General features: G+C 41.8%; 2 protein-coding genes across 15 annotated transcripts in view; both read right to left on the bottom strand.

Moving 5' to 3' along the window:
- The window catches only part of lrrfip1b (leucine rich repeat (in FLII) interacting protein 1b), a 28899-nt gene extending 14122 nt beyond the window's left edge, over positions 1–14777 (bottom strand). For 3 of the 10 annotated variants that reach the window (XM_034289723.1, XM_010892077.3, XM_010892078.3), the window contains exons 1-2: positions 14039–14775; positions 761–847 (exon numbers count right to left, since the gene is read on the bottom strand). In XM_034289723.1, coding sequence (XP_034145614.1) covers positions 761–847; positions 14039–14134 — 183 coding nt within the window. In that variant the 5' untranslated portion in view covers positions 14135–14775. Of the gene's footprint in view, positions 1–231; positions 280–567; positions 586–760; positions 848–1507; positions 1738–14038 lie in introns of those variants that run through there. The other 7 variants (XM_020042451.2, XM_020042452.2, XM_020042448.2 and 4 more) reach the window with 6 other exon arrangements.
- A 2454-nt stretch (positions 14778–17231) lies between these two features.
- mlpha (melanophilin a) overlaps positions 17232–20797 on the bottom strand; it is a 28872-nt gene continuing 25306 nt past the window's right edge. For 3 of the 5 annotated variants that reach the window (XM_010892074.3, XM_020042559.2, XM_010892073.3), the window contains exons 10-16: positions 20071–20154; positions 19469–19687; positions 18927–19103; positions 18513–18674; positions 18164–18217; positions 18006–18054; positions 17232–17775 (exon numbers count right to left, since the gene is read on the bottom strand). In XM_010892074.3, coding sequence (XP_010890376.3) covers positions 17723–17775; positions 18006–18054; positions 18164–18217; positions 18513–18674; positions 18927–19103; positions 19469–19687; positions 20071–20154 — 798 coding nt within the window. In that variant the 3' untranslated portion in view covers positions 17232–17722. Of the gene's footprint in view, positions 17776–18005; positions 18055–18163; positions 18218–18512; positions 18675–18702; positions 19104–19468; positions 19688–20070; positions 20155–20797 lie in introns of those variants that run through there. The other 2 variants (XM_020042560.2, XM_020042561.2) reach the window with 2 other exon arrangements.

Here is a 20797-nt window from a genome sequence, read left to right as displayed (position 1 = left end):
TGCACATGCTGGCCTCCCTCGCACTGTCTTAGAGGGCATCTGCATGCCGAGCTACTGCGGTTCCTATGCTGAGCCATATCCAGGAAGATACTTCACTTGGTGCGGGACATCCAAATAGAAAACACTTAACAACACGAGAACGTGCACAACACACAGAAAAGGGGTGTGGCCTAAAAGCGTGCATGTCTCTACCGGCAGTAAGTACCACTCATTCTGAACCACAAGTCCTACCATCCACTGCTCAATGTGGCCCCATTTGTTGTCCAGCCCATAGTATTTCTGGGGGCAGAGAGGAAGAGGAAATCCGAGGGGGAGAAGGAAGGTGTCAGGAAGGAAAGACAAGGAAGTGGAAAAAGCATCTTCGTTACCGTGTCGAACCCCTCATAACTGTACACAAAACTATACACAGAGATGATTTCATTCAGGTCAGGGATTTAAAGGAGACATCAGTTGATTTCTGGTCTTACAACAACAGCGTTCTGACGCTAACAACATTTATGCGATCGGAAAAGAAAAACAAATATAGAAAGAAAAGAAAGCACAGAGAATATCAAGAGAGGAGCCTACCTTCTGGCTTTGATAAATCTATAACAGAATACAGTGGGCAGGAGAAGGGCGTCACGGAGAGAAGCCATGGAAATTCAGAGGAAAATTCAGAGGAAAGAGATGAGAGGGAGGGAAAACAGTAGGTTGGGACATGTTCCTTTTCAAGATGAACATGTAGAAGGTATTATCACCGTGCAGCAGTGTGCCCTCTCACCTCTTTTTGCTGTCTCTCCAGCTCCTTCATTCGTATTTCCCGCGCCTCGGCCCTGGCTGCCCGCTTCGCTGCCAGTCTCGCCTCAGCCTTAAAATGGCAAAAAGAAAAACACAATTTGAGTTCACCCGGTTGGATGTAAAATCACAGTAAAACAAAGCACACAGCATTCCCCTCATCGCTATTCTATAGGCCTGCAATAACCACCATAACTACCAGAGTCAGCATAAGTGACGTCACCAGAACTTCAACCAAGAAAGAAAAAAAAAAAGACCAAATAAGTGAAGTAAGCGAAGATGGCACATTAACAGTGCTTTCATAAAATAAGTCACATGAAATTATACTTTGAGTATCTAAAGCGTTACCATCACAGCGTAAATGACAAGGCACCTATCTCGGTGCAGACTGTGGTTCTCGTCTTTCCGTTTGTGTTTGGGACGCAGCTAGCTCGCTAATATAGGCTAATAGGAAGGCTGGGGGATGAGACAAGCCTTTGAAGGTAAATTAGATCAATGCATGTCCTCAGCAACCTTCTGCATTTGGTTATCAGTGTTACTGTGATCTCGTCAATCAAAGCATTGTTTTAGAGAATGTCGCAGTAACCAATAACCAAGCTTAACTAAAACATGTGTACACACACACACACACACACACACACGCGCACACAATTTTCAGCTGATTACTGTATAGATTCACCTCTGCTACACATCACCCAGATCGACACAGTCAGACACAAAATGTGTTGCATACTTTTCTAATTCGGCTGTAGTACTATTCCTTAAAGACCCTTTGTTCAGATTCCTTCTGGTTGTCACCGGTCCTTATATATTAAACCCGTCTTAGATTCTGATCCAGCCCTGGATTCCTGGGTCCTGCTGTCCCTAGCAAGTGCTATTGGGTTTGATGGTCCTGGCAGAGAGGGTGAGCTGGCACAGGGCAGACAGCATGGTGTGTGCACCATTAAGCACTGTTACAACATGACTCACAGCTCCCCCTGGCCTGCTAACTCTTCTCAGCCCTCGCTGCTCTCCACCACATTCTCTGTTTCCAGGGCCCTCGGCCAGGAAGGAACCAATCACTCACAGGCTGAGACAGCGCACGCTTCCCTCTTGAAGCCCAGCAGTGTCCATAGATACTGGGGCATTGCAGATATATAGCCACAGACGATCCACACAAACACACGCACACATGTACACACACACGAAACAACAACTGTTGCAATGCCATCAGCTGATCCTTGGTCTGGTGAAACATTTGAAACAAGAGGGGCAATAGGACAGCCATGTTGGAGCTCCTACAGCAGATTGCCTCACCAAAAAAAACGTATGTTGCAAATTGTTCAGTGACAACTGTGATCAGATTAGGGCTCCAAAATAAAATTAAGAATAAACCATAAAATAACTTACCTCCAACTGAGCAGCCGAAGACAAATCCATTTAGGCCTGAAAGCCTCTAGTCTTACCTTTGTATAATAGTAAAGTGTTGATAAAGTAAATAATATTATACCCCCCCCCCCCCCCCCCCCCCCCCGAGTAAATAAATCTTGAGAATAAATGTGCTAGGTAGTTTACATTAGCTTGTGCTAGGTGGCTGTACTTTTACCTATAGCTTCAGTCATCTATTTAAAATGGTAAACCAACTTATCAGCACTAAGCTTGTTATAGTTATAGCTCTGGAAAGACCTATAATTAACAGTGGAAGGATTATGGAATAGTCTTAATTTGCCAAATATGCGATACATATAAAATCATATAATTTATCTGCACCTATAATATTGTTTTGTAAGAAACCTAACCCAAACAAGAAAGTCTTTCTCTTTTGTTTTGTTTCCTGCTTTTAGCACAACACCTTTCACTCTTGGAAAAGTAAATTATTACGTGAGATCTCCTGGCTTCTGTGATATATCGTCCGATCCACAGGAAACGCTGACACAGTAATGTGCCCTAGCGCTAATTACAGTTGTTCCTCATATTCTTCCTAAGCCATTATTCTTTTAGCAACAGAGAATTCCACTCCAACAGATGCAGATGACAGTAAATAGTTACCCCAAGAGGAGAACAAAGTTCCTTGTATGACTCAGAATCATTGATCTAAACTCTGTCCAGCTGATCGTGCTGGATTTTAATGAGATAGAAGTCTGACAGGTCAATGTTTCTATTGACTTTAAACAGCATTTCTGATAAAACAAAAATAAAACAGGTCTAGCATCAGCCACCAGATGGCAGCGGCCCCTATGTGTTTTTAGTACTGAGAGGTTCTGGATGAGCCAGCATTTCTGTCTATGCACTGGTGATGACACGCCCACCATCATTTGTCTGGCCACAACAACAACCTTGCTTACCAAAAGCCTAACTGACATCTAATTCACTTCAATGAATCAGATAAACATGTTGAAGTCCCAAACAGCATCCAGTAATTCTTAGTCTTACGTTGAGATTCACTCAAACTGGCCATAGAAATATTTAATGTTTTTATTTAAAATATTAATCCTCTCACATTTCATAAAAATTAAAGCAGATTTGCAAGGGTGGAGGATTGCCCTGGTAATAGATAATAGATAATATCGTACCAAAGACCAGTCGATGAGTTCATTACTATTGGAAATAAACCTACTGCATACCATGCAGATACAGAAACACAGGTTTGACTGAACTGAGCCCTTCTTTCCAGTAATACTACAGTTGAGAGAAAAGGTTAATGCTCTGCGAACTCTCTCTTTAAATCTGGCCCAGATACAGACAGTCAGAGATAATAATGTTTTAACGTTATCGAGATCATTGTGCCACTGATGGACTCAATGCTGCCCAGTAACAATGGAGAGGTCAATAAAATACCAGTCTCTTTGTTGACGCTGGAGCTGTTATGTTAGCATGGAAAAGTCAGGACCCAGTAGTGTCTGTTGAACGCATTGTTTCACAGCTTGTTAAGAAAACGGACATGGCAATTAGCACAAAGGAAATTGTTTGAGCAGAAACAGCACAACAGCTTGTAAACCAGATGAAAATGAAGCATAAATGCAGTCACAAACATTTTCATTTCAAGAGAGATAGCAGCACAAAGCATTTAATGCCAAAATGTTAACAGTCCCAAGCTATATTCAGAACATAGAATGCAGGTAAAAAAAAAAAAAAAGTAGGATAAAAATTCCAGACGAACCAGAAAACAAAGCCAAACTCAACAAATGAAGGAAAATGCAATAACCACTAAAAGGACTCTATTCACTAAAATGCCAGGCACAGAGCAACATTAACAAGGTCCTACTAATTACAACCATATGTAACTGCACTGCCGAGCGCTTGTTGCTTCAAGCAGAACCTGCGGAGAGAGTTGTGAGAGTATGAGGCAAGGATTCAGGATTCCTTCTGGACAGGGTGTTAGAGGGAAGGAAACCAGCTTGGAATCTGCCTCTGAAAAAGGCACACAGGTCATTAAACTAGCAGCATTCCTAAATCGCTAGAAGCTCAGAATCTCAGGCTCACACTGAGCAGAGTACGGTGTCCTCACAGGGTCAAAAGACAGTGGTGTTGCTGGAGATAGACAGCCCAAAACGATTATGTCAGGGTAGGTTAGCCAGTTAAGCCTGATGAGACTCAGTTCAGTTTGTGCGCCTTTACTGTGAAGAAACCAGGATGTGGCATGTCCTGAAGATACAGATCAGGAAGGCCAGGGGATACCTCAGCAGGTGAAGGCCTTGTGATTAGAGTCAGCGTTGTGGCGGACATCACTGACGCTCATTTACATCGCAGCCTTCAGTAATCTCTGCTCTCCCTTCTGAAATGTCCTCAAGTCAGCGTATTGAGAGTTACGAGGATGGTTGGGTTGGTGGGGGGGGGGGGTGGGGGGGATTATTCTTCTTGGAATGAGCTGTTCATTGCCTGTACTGTGAACCAGTATTGTGAAGTTCTAAACAAAAACAAGTTGATGAATAGGAGGGTCATTTTTAACGTCAGCGTTGTGAAATTCCATTTGTCTTTGGAAATCTGGCCACTAAATCAAATACAAGTGTGAGGCACGTGGCAACACAAATCATTTCATGTGGCAAAACTTGTGGGAGACGGAGCTGTTATAATGGTTTCTACACCGTTGGCTGTAGCTCTGGTCACAAAAGCTGTCTAATTGATTAGTAGGGTTTGGTTTCCAGAACAGAAATACCAAAAATATAATCGGAGAGTTTTCTAACTGATCACATCCATCCCATTTTAGCCAGAATGCTCATTCTGGTTTCCTAAAGACAGTTCTCCAAAATCTTTACACTGGTCAGTGGTACTTGTAGAGGTTTGGAAGCTTGCACTATTTGCCTTGGAGAAAAAAAGCAGCTCCCATTGGATCAGACCTCTTAAAGAGGCTAAAAGCAGAACAGCTTTGTAACTCCAGATGTTTTCCTCCAGCGCTGTGGAGACCTCATGAACACAACGCTCCCCTACGGAGCTATTTACAACCAGGCTTTGGGCTGAACTGGGAGGGAAGCGCCACCTCAACAGTTGTTGGAGGAGAAAGGTTCTTGGAAGTTATAGTGTCACAAGCGCCAACGCTTAAGAGACAATCCGCAGTTTTCCCATTGACATCAGTGCAAGTTAAGGTTTGCACCTCGTAGATCGCATGATGGCCAGAATATTAATATACGGTTGGATCCATAAACGGTCGGATCACTTTAACCTAAATAGTTTACTAAAAGCGGGGCACACTCTGCCATGTTAGTACATTTTATTCACGCTGTGTTCCTATTTGGAATTATGCCTTTTTTGAGGGGGCGTTCCAATCTGCCTGTTCAGTGACAAATGCACTCATCGTTGTGTTGTTTGATGCGGTGTTTAAGCAGAAGGCCTATTTTAGGTTGAGCACTTAGCTTTGATTTTTACTGAGGTATGTTGAGTCTAATGGCTGTCTAGAAAGCCCACTGGCTGACACCTCACAGCCCAGTGCCCAAATAAATAGATGGGGGCATTTTACCATTTTAATCTTCTTAGGGGAAACCCCATGCAGAGATTAAAGTGCTTTGAAGAGCATCAGACTTGCGGTGTGTGTACGTCCGTGTGTGTGCACGTACGTGTGTGTGTTTTCGGATCCTCAGACTATATCTTAAGAAACCTAATGGAAAGAGCTCCTCTGCTGTGATGCCTAACATGCTGATGAAAGTTAGGGGGAGGGAGAAAGGTGTATCAGTATAAGGAAATCTGTTATAATTTAAATGACACAGAGTTTCAAAATGCTTAATAATACCTTCATAAGCACTACAAACATGAGTTACAAAGCATCTGTAGCTATATGTCATGCTTTATTAAAAGTTAACATTAACATCGCTTAACTGTGTGAAATAAATACTAATTTCAAATGTGACATAAACCACTATGTCAAATATGACATAAAACTGTGATTTATGAAGGGTGGCATAAGGGGCCAGTTTTGTAGACACAGATTAAACCTGGTCTAAGATAGAAAAATCTAGTTCACTAGAAAACTCAATTGAGCTTGTTTTTTAGTCCTACACTAGGTTTAATCTGTGTCTGTAAAACCGGCCCAAGAACTGCTTTATGCAGGCTATGTATATCATATTCACTTGAGGCTTCATAAGGTAGTTAACACATTGTCATAGATAATGGTTTCAATTCCCCGGACCACGTACTGTAATGAGGTGCCTTATTAGTAAAAAAAAAAGAAGCATTTAACTGATTGAATTTCACTAAACAACTTATAATTTTGATTGCAAACATTACAATGGGTTGTTCCAGGAATGAAAACCCAGAATCTAAGCATTGTGAAGCCTCAACTAACTTGCCTCTATAATTATGATTTACAAAGCGGTGTTTATTCCACCCTTTATAAATCATTGGTTTATGTCATATTTGACATAACAGATTTTTTCTTATACTTATTTAGATTTCACCATTATTTAAAAAGGTAAGATGATTGAGAACCAATTTCCATTTACAATGATAACAAGGGCAAACGCATAACGATCGCAAGACAACCCTTTGTTTAATATTCATGTGTAACTATCAAAGACAGTAAAAAAATATATATTACAACATGTTAGATAAGACATATTTGCAGATGTATAAGGAGAGGTAGTAACCACCATAAGGGATGATAGTTTAAATAAGAAACCAGGCAAGCCTTGTTCAGCCGGGCCACAATTAGAATGGATGAATGTTGTTGCCCTGGCTGGATTCGATCCATGATGTCTTATGAGACAGACTGTCTTTAACCACTACGTTATTTAAACAGCAGATGTCTGTTTACATCCTGTATTGTCAAATCAATCATCCAAACTAACAACATGTAGAACAGGATTGCAAGACTACATTCAATGCATTAAATTAGAAACAAATGTATTAATGTAGATGGCTAGCTAATAGCTAGACAGTACTTATAATGAAAACAATGACTCCATGGCTGGTTTGTTTCTTTAGAAAACAGTGACAGTTGAATAGCCAACCACTACACTATGTGAACTAAACTATGGTAATCGGAAGGTTCCTTGTCGGTGCAGTTTGTCCATCGCAATATTACCGTAAACAGTTTTACTTTAGGCTTACTATAATGTAGTTACTGAAGCTTGTAGCCGGCGAGGTTTTAGGCTATCCTGAACAAATCCTAATGCACTCTTTGTTTGGTCCGTGGCGTGGATCAAACCCCAGTCGACTACATTGCTGTCCGCGCCTCTAACCACAACACTATTTAACAATGGTCGGTCAGTCAGTCTTTAGCAGCAGAGAATTGAAAGTATGACGCCCAAGCAGGTGTTGACTTTAGGGATGATCAGTGTAAGCCAGAGGTCTCAAACCGGTTCCACGGAGGGCCGAGTGTCTGCAGGTTTTTGGGTTTTCCTTTAAATTGGTTCCCAGTTCAGACCTAAACAACCAGGTGGGGGTAGAAACTAACCAATTAGTGACCTAATTAGTCAGTTAAGTACAAGGTGAGAGCGAAAATCTGCAGACACTCGGCCCTCCATGGAACCGGTTTGAGACCTCTGGTGTAAGCTATCTACCGGAGTACAGCATTCTCTTAGGTAGGCTGATATTGAAGAGCGAGCTGAGGTGTAAAGAGGGGATTTGTGTAAGATGGACATTTGGATGAGCTGGTACTAGTGAAACTGGCTTTGGTTGTGTAGCGAGGACCAGTTTACCAACGTGGAAACATTGCAGGATTAGTGTTGAAGGGGGTGATAACCCAGAGGCCACTGTGATAAATTACATGTACTTTATTGAAATGAATGTTAGCAGCAAGCCTGCAAACAACATCACCAAAGTCCATGAGTGGCAGGATGGTCATTTTTACAAGAACATGTTTAGAATAGGTTAAGGACACTTTATTATGCAATAAGAAACTAATTATGGATTTGACTTTAGACTGGAGATTGCTGATGTGGTTCTGGAAAGAGAGTGAGTGGTCTGACCAAAGTCAGAGGTACTTACACTCACCTAAAGGATTATTAGGAACACCTGTTCAATTTCTCATGAATGCAATTATCTAATCAACCAATCACATGGCAGTTGCTTCAATGCATTTAGGGGTGTGGTCCTGGTCAAGACAATCTCCTGAACTCCAAACTGAATGTCAGAATGGGAAAGAAAGGTGATTTAAGCAATTTTGAGCGTGGCATGGTTGTTGGTGCCAGACGGGCCGGTCTGAGTATTTCACAATCTGCTCAGTTACTGGGATTTTCACGCTCAACCATTTCTAGGGTTTACAAAGAATGGTGTGAAAAGGGAAAAACATCCAGTATGCGGCAGTCCTGTGGGCGAAAATGCCTTGTTGATGCCAGAGGTCAGAGGAGAATGGGCCGACTGATTCAAGCTGATAGAAGAGCAACTTTGACTGAAATAACCACTTGTTACAACCGAGGTATGCAGCAAAGCATTTGTGAAGCCACAACACGTACAACCTTGAGGCGGATGGGCTACAACAGCAGAAGACCCCACTGGGTACCACTCATCTCCACTACAAATAGGAAAAAGAGGCTACAATTTGCACGAGCTCACCAAAATTGGACAGTTGAAGACTGGAAGAATGTTGCCTGGTCTGATGAGTCTCGATTTCTATTGAGACATTCAGATGGTAGAGTCAGAATTTGGCGTAAACAGAATGAGAACATGGATCCATCATGCCTTGTTACCACTGTGCAGGCTGGTGGTGGTGGTGTAATGGTGTGGGGGATGTTTTCTTGGCACACTTTAGGCCCCTTACTGCCAATTGGGCATCGTTTAAATGCCACGGCCTACCTGAGCATTGTTTCTGACCATGTCCATCCCTTTATGACCACCATGTATCCATCCTCTGATGGCTACTTCCAGCAGGATAATGCACCAAGTCACAAAGCTCGAATCTTTTCAAATTGGTTTCTTGAACATGACAATGAGTTCACTGTACTGAAATGGCCCCCACAGTCACCAAATCTCAACCCAATAGAGCATCTTTGGGATGTGGTGGAACGGGAGCTTTGTGCCCTGGATGTGCATCCCACAAATCTCCATCAACTGCTAGATGCTATCCTATCAATATGGGCCAACATTTCTAAAGAATGCTTTCAGCACCTTGTTGAATCAATGCCACATAGAATTAAGGCAGTTCTGAAGGTGAAAGGGGGTCAAACACAGTATTAGTATGGTGTTCCTAATAATCCTTTAGGTGAGTGAATACTTCTTGACATATTATGATCCATCTAAGGTGAAAATGTTTGCAGGGAGGTAGTTCCAGATTGAAGAGTATGCATTTTGTTTTACTGGTGTTGAGGTATAGTAAAGCATGTTGTAAGTTCATGTTGTGAGTTCAATACAGGGCCTGATGTGAACAAATCAGTGTGGTCCATGTAGAGGTGGATAAGACAGTCACCATCAGCAAATCCAACATCATTGACGTACACAGAAAATAAGGCCGGCCCAAGAATAGAACCCTGAGGAACACCCACTGAAACAGCCAGCGGTTTAGACGGTTTAGGCAGCAAATATTACACATTGCACATGGTCAGAAAAAAATCATTTTTGAACCAGGCTAAGCAGCTCTCAGAAACAAATGTCATTAAGTCTATTGATAAGGTTGTGGTATTTGAAAGTCGAAAGCTCTGGCCAGGTCAGTAAAAACAGCCAAACAGTTTCAGCTTATTGTCCTTAGCAGATGTCATTTAGGACCTTAAGTGTTCCCAAGGTAGACCCATGGCCAGCTCCAAAGCCTGACTGGACAATGGCGAGGATACAATGGGACAAATGTTTTAATTATCTGTTTATTTAGCAAACTTTCAAAGACTTTAGATATGCAAAGCAGGATAGAGATCGGTCTGTAACAGTTTGGGTCGAGATTATCACCCCCTTTGAAAAGACAAATGATAGCAGTGGCTTTCCAAACTAGCGGGACATACAATTTTACTTAGACGCTGAACAAGCAGGTGATAAGGACAGCAAGATAGAGGCAGATGGCTTTCCAAAGAAAGGCCCAGTAGATTTGTAAGGATCTAAATGTTAATCTAAATGTTGCTCCTTCTTGACCTTAACAACCTGAACTGGATGAAAGGAAACACAGGGATATGGGGGAGAGCTCTATATTGACTGGGAGTAGCAGCGCTGGCAGCCGGAGTGGGCCTGGAAGATTTAAATAGTAAGGTGGTGCCTGAAGTTCTCTTCAGCAGCCAGATAACTTTGCTATGAACTGCTAGTGCTGTCGGCAGTTTAGATCTGTGGTTTTTGTTTTCCCCTGAATTAACAAAGTTTCAAACCTTTTTTGGGGGGGTTAGAGCCACAGGCACCAATTTGTGTTAGTGAAAACCCGCTTTAACTTCCCTAATTAAGAGAATGCATTGGTTCCTAACTCACCTAAAAATTGCCTTTAGCCTTTTTTAGAGGCTGCTGCTGTACACCAGAGCCGGTGTTTGCCTTGGATCAGCTCAGCAAGTTTGGTGGTGAACCAGGATCTATTTTGAATATGTCTTGAATATTCTCTCTTTTCAGACATGGCTAATGATACAGAACACAGAAGAAGCTGGTTAAGGTCACCAAGCCAGGATGTTGCTGGGCCATGCAGCTCAGTGGAATAGAAACAATCCTGTCGGCTCACCGCTGAGTGATTTTATGCACCCGTATCCAAACACAAACACACACGGAATGAACACTACACATACATACACAAATACACACACTAATACACACGCACAGCGTGCACAAAGGCACAGCTGCCGGGTTGCCCAGTAGGTCAGACTTCACCAGCTAATACCGACGTCAGCCAAAAAGCCCACCCTTCCCCCCAGATATCCCCCAAGTCCAGCCTATCATGGACCCCTGTTCTGCCCTCGCCTCTCCTTTAAAACCAGAGCTGCCTATCTGTTAATTCCTCATAATTCCACCGGGACACGCCCCTCGGCATCATGTCTAACCAGTGACTAAGGGTTCTTAAATGGAACTCTTTCAAAAAGGCCAGCTTGTGATTTAGCAAACAGCACCGTGACGCTAATGAATTGAGAGCAGGTAACTGCAGAATATCACCGGCGTGTGACCAGAATGAGCTGACGACAACATAGTCACGCTCCGCTTCACTGGATTAATGATGGGAACATTGACCTTGTCAGCTGAAGCCCATGACTGTTTAACACGTCTGGGGGCGACAGACCTCACTGCAATTGGGAGACACTTGAAGACACACAGAAAATCCCTTCCCATAAGCAACAGAAATGGGTGGATTAGTATGGATCCGTGCATAGATTATAGGTCATGCAGAAACGGAACTACTGTTCCAGCACTGCGTGTGGCGAGTAATGGCATTCCTGTTCTGGTATACAAAGCAACAACATCATCCAAGATTTGATTCCTTACACTATCAGAGCGTTAATAGTATTTATGGCAATTTTTGATTATGGGGATATAACCCATTTATCCAAGTAGCAGGTTCTACACAAACCACTGGATATTGTCTTTCACTGTGACCCTTTTTATTGTTGGGGATATTATTGAAGTTAATTTACAAGGTACTCCTACAAAATCCTCAAACGCATTTCACATCACATATAACAGTTACAACAACTATTGTATAGCATGAGAAGAACACACAATTGGTTAGTCGATATGCCGAAGGATTGTTCCTGAATTAGGTGAAAAATTGGAATAAGTATTTATGCCTTGAACCCTTCCATGAATTTAGAGAACTACTGGATGTTTGGCACAAAGTACAATGTCTGCTTGTTATGTAGTATTGCAGTGCCTTTGGAAAATATTCAGATCCCTTCACTCTCTCTACATTTTGGACTGAATTTATAGTTGATTAAATAATGTCTAAGCGAAAAAATACATTTTGTCAAAACTTATGCCAATAAAAAATAAATAAAACACTCCTGGGTAGAAGGCATATGATATGCCACCTGAACTCTGACAGCATGAGGAAAAAGATTCCCTAGTGTGACGGCACTAAAATCAAACTATTAGGGCTGAATGCCAAGCATTATGTCTGGCAAAAAAACAAGTCTCTGAATATCCTTAAATGCCAAAACCAGAACTTACACCCCATTGAGCATATGTGTGGAGACCTGAAGATTGTGCATCTACTCAGACAGAGGTTGAGAGGCACTACAAGGAAACATTTGAAAAACTGCCCAAATCCAGGTATGCAAAGCTGGTAAAGGCAAAACCCAACAAGACTGAAAACTATGATTGCTAGCAAAGGCCATTTAACACAGTATTGAATAAAAGTTCTGAATACTACATGAGATTTTTGGTTTGTCACCGAAGTTCTGCCTGTAGAGGGATGTCAAAAATGTGTTTTATCAATTATTAAGTCTATAACACAAAAAAGTGAGAAAGTGAAGGGGTCAGAAAATGTATGTCTAAATATATTTCTGGTGAGATGTGGTATATTTTCATATTGTATTACTCATTTTGATATATTGTATGTAGTGACATGTCATTATACATTAGAGAGTATTGTTGTATTATGTGTATATTTCACAGGCTGTTATTCTTTTTTTTTATGACAGATTGTATTGTCATTAACATGCAGGTGAAAATGTCTTCTCATAGGCATTCACATCAGGCTGTCTAAATGGCAACCAAGATGATGGTGCCCAACAAGCACTTTAATTGCTACATACATGCTAATGAGGAAAGTTTAAGTCCCTGAGTGAACAGATATAACAGTATTTTTGAAACAACTCTTAAGTTTTTATTTTAATTTACATACTTATTCACAAAAGCTGAGGTGTGGTTCCCCATAATCAAACCCAGGTTTTTGGTGAAGAATTAAAACCTCTTAGGGGTTGACATACGTCTACGTCATGTGTTTTGAAAACTTACAGTACATCATTAAACTGGCAAATTCTTGTTATTCAATATCTAAATGCTGATAAAATCAAAGAAGATGAAAAGATGGAAGAGCTGGTCTAATTACATTAAAGCCCACCAGTTGCAATAAGGCAGCCGGCAGCCGGACAGGAAATATTTTCCAGATGGGGTTGTCACTGATGGACAGACTTCATTTTATAGTTTTTCAGAACATAATATATATTAGACTTACGTGTGATGTGACTTCCTTTTCTAACATCCTGTCATGGGTCTGGTTTGGTTTTAACCTATCCTGTGACCTTAAATCATTTTAAAGGAAAGGACTAGGGGAGGGAAGGAAGTCAGTCTTGACAGTTGTATTGAGATCCAACCCTAATTGCTGACGTCAGCAAAATCTCTCCTGCTTCCATTGGCGTTGTGAATGAATAAGACGTCTGTATCAATAGCTAGGACGTGTACAATTGCAGTTAAGTACCTATGTACAGGAGAATAACAAACGTGTCCTTGCAACGAAGGTCGTCCCCAATGGTCTGCATCCAGTCATCTATCCCTTAAACAGTTCTTCTATTCATTTTCGTCCCTTTGATACAATTTCCGTCCACATTCCAGATTATGTAGGCCAAGGAAACAATGTCAATGCTTCCTTTTACAAATAATGCGTCATTGTATGTTTGTGTAGAGAATGCCTTGCATACAGAATCGGAGGGGGCATCACACTATATGACCAGTTAGCGCAGTTAATAATGCAAACCTGTGATACTGTGTTGGATAATGACCACGCTGTATTCAGCAATTAGGGTGGGGGCAGCAGGCAGCCGAATGTTTTTTGCCTAGTCCTGATGTAGCCTAGGTTACATCGTGGAAGTATGATGCACAAGCAATTGCTTTCATGTAGATGAAACACGATATTGCATAGTTCAAAATGATAGGAACTCGGTTGTTACGGTTTGCGCAGTATGACAAGCGCCCCCCCCCCCCCCCCCCCCCCCCCCCCCCCCAAAAAAAAGCGTCGCCCAAAACTTACCTCCCTAGCAATTTGATTGAGGGCATCATCCTCTGCAGTCAGTCTCTCCCTGTTGGGGATTCTTTTTCTTCCAGTACCAGTAACCTGAGTTCCCATGTTTGTTTATTCTCTGACGTTGTCTTACTGAAGAATACGTATCAGGATTTTCAAAAATGTAACACAGTGGAATGATGACGAGGAAGCGCACGCTGGAAAAAAATCACCATATTAATGTAATCGAAAAATAGCTCACCAACAAGCAAGATAATTAAGCAATCCACAGTGGGTTAGCGACATGGAAAATCAATCCCTCATCAATTCGCTTCCCATGCACGAGACATGATGCCATTCTCTGTTTTAATGTATCCGTCTTTAAATAAAACAAACCGCATCACGATCATTCCTTGATTCCCTTTGCTGATAGAAAAATGCAAATAGCCCGCGCGGGTTTGATCTGTCAAAACACACAGCATCAGGTTACCACTTTAGGTATCTTGGAAAAGGAATTGTCAGTTTGCTAATCCTCCGCCATTGTCATCATCCAAAAACATTTTAAGCGTCCGTATAAAACACAAAACAATAACACAGGCGAGCCTCATAAGAGGCAAGATAATCCTTCTGTCTGTACGCCTACAATATCGATGTCATTGCTGTCCTCGTTTTTGATTGACTAGGACCCGGGAGTCGACGAGATGTCACAGCAGAAAGTTTTATTGCAGTGCAATCCCGGATGATGACCACAGCACGACGAATACACGTTCCGGGGCAGAGCCTGGAGCGTGCGAGAGTGCTGCAGATAGTGTCCGCGTTATAAACAGGATAAGGGCCCGCAAAACCGTCGAATTTTACTGGTAATAGAATTGTCAGTACAGTTCACAAGACAGGATGATATTGTTTCAGAACGGAGTAATTTCTAGAAATGCATACACGAATATACGGAAGCCTAAAAAACTATTAACCCTTAAAATAGCTTGTTACTTAAAATGCAAGCCGGGCAGTTGGAATTGCTTTGGCTGTCATTACTATTGTATCCAGGCCACCGGATTTCTAGCCAATAAATCACGTTTGCCATTCCATTTTTGTTAATCATGTCTATTTGACGATTAGCTGAACTGGGGTTTATGTCTCACTTATCCATTTACTACGTGCATTTCACATTTCATTAAAATTATAATTTCGGTCAACCATTTCAATCTATAAAAATTTGACCTCGTGTCAAATCAACAATCAAGATCAAAGCCAATGTCTGGGAGCTCAGTGCCAATTCAACGCTACTGCTGTGTAATTACGTCCTCTAGTGGAGAAAACTAGAAGACTTGGGCTGACTAACAAGGCATTTTATGTTTTTAAAGTCTAATTGAGATAACAAATATAATAATACATGTTCGATTAGTTAATTTCTCTACAATAACCTGTCTCCAAAATCATAAAAGTAAATGTGTCGGTGCATCCAACAGGCTTCACATCCACAGACTATGGCTAACCACAACCAGGTTTTCTGTATTCTACCACTGTCAGATTGTCTGAGATGTTGGCTGAGCCTCCCTGTAAATTGATTAAACTGTGGGTTTTACACTAACTGTGACAAACCGTCTCAGGGAAGTTCCACTGCATTCATCCTCACCAGGGTCTTGACCTGACAGCATTCTGGCATGTTAACTGACTTCAATGGGCAAATTCTCTCATTGGTCACCGGCACTCTGGGAAAGTATTGCCCTCACACATGAATCCCAGTTTAAACTTTATGGGTTACTCAAAATCTTTGAAATGGTTGCATTCATATTGTGATATTTTTTTTACCTTAACAAGATACATTTGCAACTCCCAACGTACTCGGACATTTGATATCAAGACGTTTCTTCCGAAGAACATCCGATCTGTTTTTATCATGTTGCTCGCTTAAAAAGGGAGTTTAGACAGTAATCCTTAGGTGCCAAAAAGAACAGTCTCTAGAGGTCTACATTGACTGAACTCACAGGTGCCTAAGCTGCCACAAGGTGTCACTACAGCACAATAAGGCAAGGCATGCCAGTTCACTTAAAAACCATTAACATAGGGATCTTATTTTCTACCTTTGGTGTCAGCTTGTTCACACAGATAATCTCCATACTTCTGGAAGCTTCACTCACAGACCAGACCAGGGGATTACAATGACAATGAGAGAAGTGATAAAGTTGTTCATTTTAAGACAATGTCAGAGTGTTTTAAATGTTCATTAATAGTGGCAAATTCAACATATATATTTTTTTCTAACTTTACATGTGAGGATTTGACATCCAATAATCCACTGGGTTCAGGTTATCATGCTCTGTCACATGGTCGGTGTACTTACTGTACAGTGAAAAATGATTGCCCAAGGTCTGAAGAGTTCTTTTCATACGGACATATTTTTGCCCTAGTTAGGGCTCTTGAACAGGGCACTGTGTAGAATCCTGCCTCTAAAGCTTACAAGACTGAAATGTAATCAATGGCACGACTTGACTTCTCCTCCTCTTCCATTACAGAACGAGACCGGAATAGCATTAGCTAGTCCATATGAAAAACGAGTAAGTTTAGTGTGTGGTACAGTAACAATCTTAAAAATGTACACAATTGTTTCCCCCTCCTTTCCTCTTTGCAATTATGGCCTTGCCATCATTATTAATTAGCACTTCTTAAGCTTAAAGGAAAACTCATTCTCCACCAAATAACCATGGTGAGTTTTTCTAGTATCTAGGTTGGAGGAGTCCTTGAACCACAAGGGACTAAGGAAGTCCTCAAACCAGGATGTCTGGAATACCAGGGAATTATTCAGAACATTTTATAATGATACCTACTGTACACGCAAGTTGAGATACCCTTGGAATTAAAACACTAAACAATTGATGAGTTACAATTTATTACATGCAGAAGCACTGGGTCACTGAGAGCATAAAGCTTAACAGAATCTATCATAGCGTATATCTTTGTCATACCGTATATCTTTGTCATATCGTATATCTTTGTCATACCGTACATCTTCATGCTACACAGTATATACATCTATAAAATGAGTTTGGACGATGTTCAAGCATCTTTTTGCATCAATTTAGAGAAAAGTCCCACTGAATTATCTAGACTAGAACAAATTGTAAATTAATTTGGGTCTGTCCAGTAAGAAAAGTATATCACCCATCAGGCATCACTTCACTATTCTTTTTCAGAAAGATAATTTCTTGGAAATGAAGCAATAGAGTATGTGATTTGACTTTAACACAACTGGTTACACCAAAGGTCGTGGTGCTTGTTTAGAAGAATCCCGTTAAAACCAAAAGAAAATGAAACCTGGCTGTGTCATGATTTCTTACAGTAAGTACAACTTAACTGAAGTCCCCTAATCAAACACAATTCTAACACAAAATAGGGACTTTTGGCCTCTGGCAGTACGATGGTAGGGTGTGGTCTTAATGAGACCCACTGAAATCATAGACAAAAGCACATAGACAAATCCACTGAAATCATACTGTAGAATGCATGGGCTTTTCCGGCGAGGAACCCAGATAGTTTTAGCATTGAACATGATATGATATAACCTGCTATTTACTGAACATTGTAGGAGTGGATATGCCATGTATTAACATTATATAACAATGTGGGTGTTTATACGAGTCATGTCAGACATAAAAAGAGCATCTGTCAAATGACTAAGATGTAAATCAATCAGTGAGATATAAAGTGGCACATCTTTCAGTTCTTCACATGATTGGATTTCCGTACGGATCCTGAGCCATTGCTGGTTTCTGAAGTCAAACACAAGAGGAGATGTAGTCAGAAGAACAGTTGGTCAGGAGTGTACTCCATAATGAGGGCAAGACAGTTATGTGGCTTAGTTGGTAGAGCATGCTGCTTATAACACCAGGGTTGTGTGTTCAATTCCCAGTAGAGACAGATATGAAAAAGTATCAACATGTAGCCACTCAGTCTACTTAATCAGCTGACTCTTATTATTTTAGTTTGTATTGAGTCTTACTTGTAGTGATGTCTTGGTTAAACCTTCTCCTGTTCTGAGAACCTGATATCTGTACAACACAATAGACGAAACAGCACACAGAAACAAAAGCATCAAAATCAACCCATGAGCGTCTTAAAAGAAACATTGAACTGCACAACAGATCGATCCCAACCTACCTTTTTCTTCCCTGAGGCATTTAAAGCAGCAAGCTTGCTCTCTAAATCAGACACCTGCCAACATAGAAGGGAATGTACGTAAGCCTTTCTTTCAATTGTTCATTCATAGTGTATCCTGTTTATATGGAAATTAAACGGAAACGTTCAATGGAAATTAAAATATTATTGTTAGTTCCTAATGCCAGGGGTAGGACATTTCAGGTCCCGGAGGACCAATTACTACAGTATGCAGGGTACTTTCTCAGTTTGTACCATACGTTCCTGTTGGGCGAAAGTCTGCTCAGTAGAAGCCATGTCACCAACATCCATAGCGATGCTGCCAATAAACACCTTCTGTGTCAATGCTCACCTCGCTCTCTGTACTCTGCACCCGCTGCGCAGTCAGAGTAACCACGTCCTCCAGTTCAGAGAGATCGGAGTCCGTGGCCCCGGCAAAGCGGTTTTTGGCGCTGTGCTCCAGATGCCTCAGCTTCTTTTCCAGGTCAAAAGATTTGCCTGAGGTCATGTACACCTACAGGAGGGCACAGGAAAACCACAGGACACAATGGGCCCTCACAGCTGAGCTGTTAACCAGTCACCAATAGCCAACAGACTTCAGACGGGCGACTGCCGTGTTGGGGTAACTGAGTAAACCTCAGCTTTCACATGCTTTTAAAAAAAGACAGATGCAGGGCAGACCTACACTGGGAACATAGCTGTTTGGATCGGGTTATATGTGCTCGGGGGGAGAAAACAGGTAATCAGGTATTTTTTTCACGCTTACATTTTCCTCAAGTTCTCTGTAAGCCTCATCAGCTTGCCTTACTTCAGCCTTGTCAATTATCATGGGTCTGTCAATAGACTGTGCTGTGGGGCTGTACTCGCTCATTGCGCTTTCAGTGGCATTAATGGTTCTTAGAAACTCTTTGGTGATGTCACAGAGGGCCGCAGCAGTGGATCTCTGAAAGCCATGTAAAGGGAACATGAATTAGCCGGTGGGAAATACCTGGGGCTAGGCCCTCTCATGCCTAACCAAGATGGCCCAATTAAATGGATGCTTCACCTTATACAAGACAGCTTATTGGCACTGTATCAGCTCACCTGAATTCTCTCCCTAACTATTCCCTTTGGCTCTAACGCTTTCATGTTTGCTGAAGGTCTAGGTAATATAGTGGAAGCTCCACTGTGTCACTTTAGAATACAAAACGCTTCCTATTCAGACTCTTCAGGCGGGCAAACATTAAAGGGTTGGGGTCAAGGTTAGTCGGGACAGACTGGTGGTGTCTGAGACGTTACGATTACAGCAGCGCCATCTCCATGTCTCACCCGCTGAGCCTCAGTGGGCCCTTCATCACTGGATGAGCTGAGGGGCTCCGGAGGGAGGACTGGAGGGTTGGTCCTCGGAGCGGCCCTGTTGAACACAGGGGTCTTCTTGCCACCTCCTGCTTCCTCGTCAGAAGATGGAACACTGATGTTCCCTGCCAGCTCGCTGAGCTTCCTCCTCAGCTTCTCCTCCTCTATCTGGGCAGCGGTCGGGGAGGCTGGCTGTGGGACAGAACTTTAGTTATCACATTTGGCAGCTAGCATCATTAGCAAACCCTGTTTTTGGACTTTTTTAGGAGGGATGTAATTCCAGTTGAGTCCGTTTTGGAGATATGTGGCATTTCCAAGTACAATACATCTAGCAGGAACTTAGCCCAACTCAAGGTTGGAAAAGACAGTTTCAGGTCTAAGTTAGTGTACCCAGTGCCGGTTCTAGCCTTTTGGGGCCCCTAAGCAAAATATGCCCCCTTAGTGGTCGGGGGCCCTGAGTAACTAATTATGCCGCTAATGCCTGGAGCCAGTCCCGAGCATACCACTTACCTTTTGATAACCCCCTCTGTAAATGTCTATTAAGAGAGAGGTAAGAAGGTATTTAGCTTTCTCACCTCATCATCAGGCACAGTAATCTTTGACTCCAGCCGGTTCAGAAGACTCTCTATGGCTGACATGCGCTTATTCAGCTCATTAATCTGTGTCATTGCATTAGAGAGGTGAGAAGAAAAGCACATTGTTAGGGAATTAAATGGCAACATTTCCACAGGATTAGATGTGTACCGCCCCTGAGTAATCCCTTAAATATAGTGTGTAATCACTTGCTAAGCAGAGCAGCTGATTGCGTACTATCTAAGAAAGGGACAGTTCAAGATATTGACATTGAGACACTTTATCTTCCCCAGCGTCAGAAGATCTCCTGGATTAAATGTTTACGCAAATACTCTAAATACAATATGACAGAAATGTTAAGAAGTTCAGCGAACCAGTAATTACTTGTCATTACACAATGACTCAAAGAGCTGTTTTATCTGTTCCCATAGACTTCCTGTCCTTGCAGTAACGCTAGTTAGCGATTGCGTAAACAGTATATAAAACCTTCTTTCAAACTCCATGCTGACATAAAAAATAATTCTGATGTTTTTCCACCGAAATCTCAACTGATCCCTTCAATTATCCAAGTCAAGAAACAACATTGCCTCTGTTCTAGTCTCTGAGTGCAATCCCATAAATGTCCATGCATAATTTGAGACACAAGATCTATTTCCATTGAATACTACGTCATTCATTCCAACACTGAAATCATTTTGTCTGGATTTGTGGCAAAGGACAAGTCTGCCC

The sequence above is a fragment of the Esox lucius genome, chromosome 22 (assembly GCF_011004845.1).
Source record: "Esox lucius isolate fEsoLuc1 chromosome 22, fEsoLuc1.pri, whole genome shotgun sequence".
NCBI classification, from domain to species: Eukaryota; Metazoa; Chordata; class Actinopteri; order Esociformes; family Esocidae; genus Esox; species Esox lucius.
Note: the sequence above shows the minus strand (reverse complement) of the source record. Positions and strands in the feature narration are given on the sequence as shown.